Below are 3618 nucleotides of genomic sequence, written 5' to 3'. Positions count from 1 at the left end.
CACTTTGACGGTCAACGTTTTGTCTATGCACGGGACCACCAAAGCCGCTTAATTAATCCATATAACCTGTACTTGCTTGCATTGACGCAGTGTAATATGGATTTTCAGTTGAATCGTGGTCACTCGACGTTGTCGTACCTGTGTAAATATCTAACGAAATTTGACACTGGGCGAGATGGTGTTATTGTCGATAGCAGCAGGCCTGCTGAAGATAACATTCATGCTCATTTCCGTGCTCGTAAAATGGGTATCATTGAGGCTGTGTATGATGTAATGGGGTGGCACAAACAGCGTGCGTCGCCCGAAGTCATATTCATTGATACAAACATGCCAGATAATCAGCGGCGTGTTATCAGACGTGGTGAGCATATGGATCCGGAAAACCCGTTTGATATTACGTATAAGACGACACTTGGTGAGTGTGTGGGACTTGATCTATCTACATTTATTCTTTGGCTTACGTATAGAATTGTGCATTTGATTTTAGAAAAATATTGTTGTCGTCTGAATGGTATTGCCTCAGCGTATGAAAATCGGACATTCGATTCTTTGACAATGCCAGAATTCTATTGTGCGTATGTAAAAGTTGCGCGTTCCGCAAGCGGTCGAAATATTGTAGTCGGAACTGATGGTTCAAAGTGGAGGCGGCGCGAAAGGTTGGCAATTTATCGCACGCGTTATTTGGCGGCAATGTCTGGTGAAGCATTTTTTTATCAGCGTGTTGTCACATGTATTGCATTCCGGAATTTGTCAGATATCGTTTTAGCCAGACGTGATCAAACATTTCGTGGTATTGTGAATTTACAGCGTGTAGTTTATAAATGTTTGTAGAGAATACGTATGCTTAATTATCATTGTTTTAATAGCGGCGCATGATCGGTTAGTCGAGGAAGGCGTTTTGCCACCATTGGATTTGCCTACTGCCATGTCAAGTGTTTTTGATGCGTACGCTCGGTTGGCAGATGATGCAAATGCCAACGCAATTAATTCCTTCGATCCACTTGTTGACCTTGATATTCGCCGTACTACTGCACAAAATGTAACGGACCGGATTCGGCAATTCACGTCAGGGCAGTATATATGCTATTCAAACACAATTGAATTGCTTGACCATCGTCGCCCTGTATTGATCCACGGTAGTGCTGGTACCGGGAAAAGCTTTGTTTTAGATACAATTGCAATGTACTACCGCTGTTTGTCGTACACGGTATGCAGATTTAGTTTTTTTTTAGCTTTGACTTTGGAATATTGGAATACTGATGTATGCTGTAAAATAATAGGTTGTGAAGCTGGCGTACACTGGTGTAGCTGCAAACAATATTTCAGGCTCGACACTACATCGTTTTTTCGGGATGGACAATGTTGAACAACTGGTTAATCATCGCCGGCTCGATGAATTTTGCAAAGACCACTCGCGTATTGTTTTCTTGATCGACGAAGTATCAATGATATCTTCCGAAATGCTGGATAAACTTAATACTGCTATGCAGCTTGCTCGTCGGTCTAGTCTTTTTTGGGGAGGTGTGCCTCTTGTAACGTTCGGTGATTTCGCTCAATTGCTGCCGTTCGAACGTGAAAACGATACCGCGATTGTCCATTCCTTGCTGTTCCGGGAGCATTTTAATATTGAACATCTGTATCAGCCGATCCGACAAACAGATCCGGTTTACTTTTCTGTTTTACAGAATTTGCGGCTAAATAATTTGACCGACTGGGATGTTGAGCTACTCGAGTCACGCATAATTTCTGTGGCTGACATTCCCGACGACAGTACTGTGTTGATACCACATCTGGTTGGTGTAACTATGTTTAATAACCGCCAACTTGATTTGTTGCCTGGTACAGCTACACAATTCCCGTCATTTGATCAAGACAATGGCACACCTGGCATTGCAGATAATGCATTGCAATCAACAATGCTTCCAAAGGTATTTGTTGTAGTTTAATGGGATTTTTGGGTATGTTATCCTAATTTATATTTCTTTGACAGACATTGGAAGTTAAAGTGGGCGCCCGAATCATGTTGCTTCACAATATCAGTGTCGAACGTGGGTGGGTCAATGGTACGATCTGTACAGTTGTTAGTTTTACAGATAACGTCGTTGTAATTGCAAAGTTGTCCAGTCCATCAGACCAGCTTCCCGTAACTCGTATTGTTCGTGAGGTACCTTTTTCTGGGTATCAGCGCCGCCAGTTCCCACTGACACTAGCGTGGGCTTTGACAATTCACAAAGTTCAAAGCCTTACGCTTCCCAAAGTATCTGTTTTTCTGGGGGACTTTTTTGCACACGGTCTTTTTTACGTTGCTTTAACGCGCGTCGCAAAATTGCTTGATCTTTACCTTGTCTCTGCATCTTCTTCGTCAAATAACTTGCCATTAGACATTGTTTATAACGCGTCCCTTCTTGAAACCCTCCGCCACTTTCAAAATTCAATCTCAACCATTGAACAACTCCTGCGAGATTATCAATTGGATATTGCAAATTTAGAACTTGAACATCTTTCCCTAGACTAATATCCTTTTATTGTCTTACATTGTGTAATCCTTTCTTTTTTCCTTTCTTTTACTTTATTTTTATCGGTCTGTTGTTCCCTTTCATTGTAAACCACCTCTTCTTTCACTTTTATTGTTATCCATTTATTTTTCCCTTTATAAACAATTGTTTCAAATGTTGTCTGATATTATTGACTATGACCTTCGTCTACTCTTCGTTGGCATCAACCCCGACCCACTAAGCTATGAAATGGGAATGCCTTACATTGGACGTTCAAACCATTTCTGGCCATGTTTTCACTCCTCAGGTACTGTCTGACAATAATTCTGAATATTTAGTATCTGACCATACTACTAGGCTTATTGGATGAGCGTGTGGGTCCACGCCAAATTGGCGATTTGTTGAATATCCACCGAATTGGGTTTACGAACATTTGTGCTCGACCAACAGTGCGTGCTTCTGAACTTAGTGTTCGAGAAAAGCAGCGTGGTGCTGTAGCCTTGCGCTGCCTGATTGAGGAGTATAGGCCGTCAGTTGTCTGTTTCCTGGGTGTTGAAGCATATACTGTTTTTGCAGGCACTACTCGTTTCCGACTCGGGCTACAAGAAGAAGTAATCACTCGATGGTCAAATGCACTTGGAGGCGCTTGTTTGGCATATGTTATGCCTAGTACTAGTGCCAGAGTAGTAGCGTATCAATTGTCCGACAAAAAAGAATTCTTTCGAGAACTTGCTACTTATGTTATTGCTCAACAGCAGTTGCGACAGAACTGAAATCACTCGAGTAGTTATAGCATTGACCAAAACATTTGTACTCTTAAACTACATCTCAATAAAATGTTCTACCAAAGCATTTCGTAAAGAATTCGTGCTGTCCGGTCGTTTTGAAGTTGGCCGTTGTACTTTCCCCTGTGCTACTTTGGTGTGGGCATTTTTGGTTTGCTGTTACTTTGCGTTTACGTGCTGTAAAACTACTGCTGTCGCTTGTGCACAGTAGTTTAAGACATCCTCTATTGATAGAATGCGTTACCAAAGCATTTCAGCAAGATCTCCCACTGTCCGGTCGTTTTAAAGTTTGCTCTGTGCTCATGCTCCTCTAAAAAAATCACAATACAGTGCTCTGA

At 41.8% G+C, this 3618-nt stretch overlaps 1 protein-coding gene across 1 annotated transcript; it reads left to right on the top strand.

Annotated features, from left to right (window-relative positions):
- Nucleotides 1-2669: 2669 nt before the first annotated feature.
- On the top strand, nt 2670-3268 carry BDB00DRAFT_777978 (uracil-DNA glycosylase superfamily protein; the record flags this gene model as incomplete). The annotated part of the gene is made up of 2 exons (XM_053120337.1): nt 2670-2802; nt 2853-3268. 2 exons carry the CDS (start codon nt 2670-2672, stop codon nt 3266-3268), a joined length of 549 nt encoding a protein of 182 aa, XP_052972026.1.
- Nucleotides 3269-3618: the final 350 nt, after the last annotated feature.

Source organism: Zychaea mexicana, assembly GCF_025766255.1.
Source record: "Zychaea mexicana strain RSA 1403 chromosome Unknown BDB00scaffold_339, whole genome shotgun sequence".
NCBI lineage: Eukaryota > Fungi > Mucoromycota > Mucoromycetes > Mucorales > Lichtheimiaceae > Zychaea > Zychaea mexicana.
Note: the sequence above shows the minus strand (reverse complement) of the source record. Positions and strands in the feature narration are given on the sequence as shown.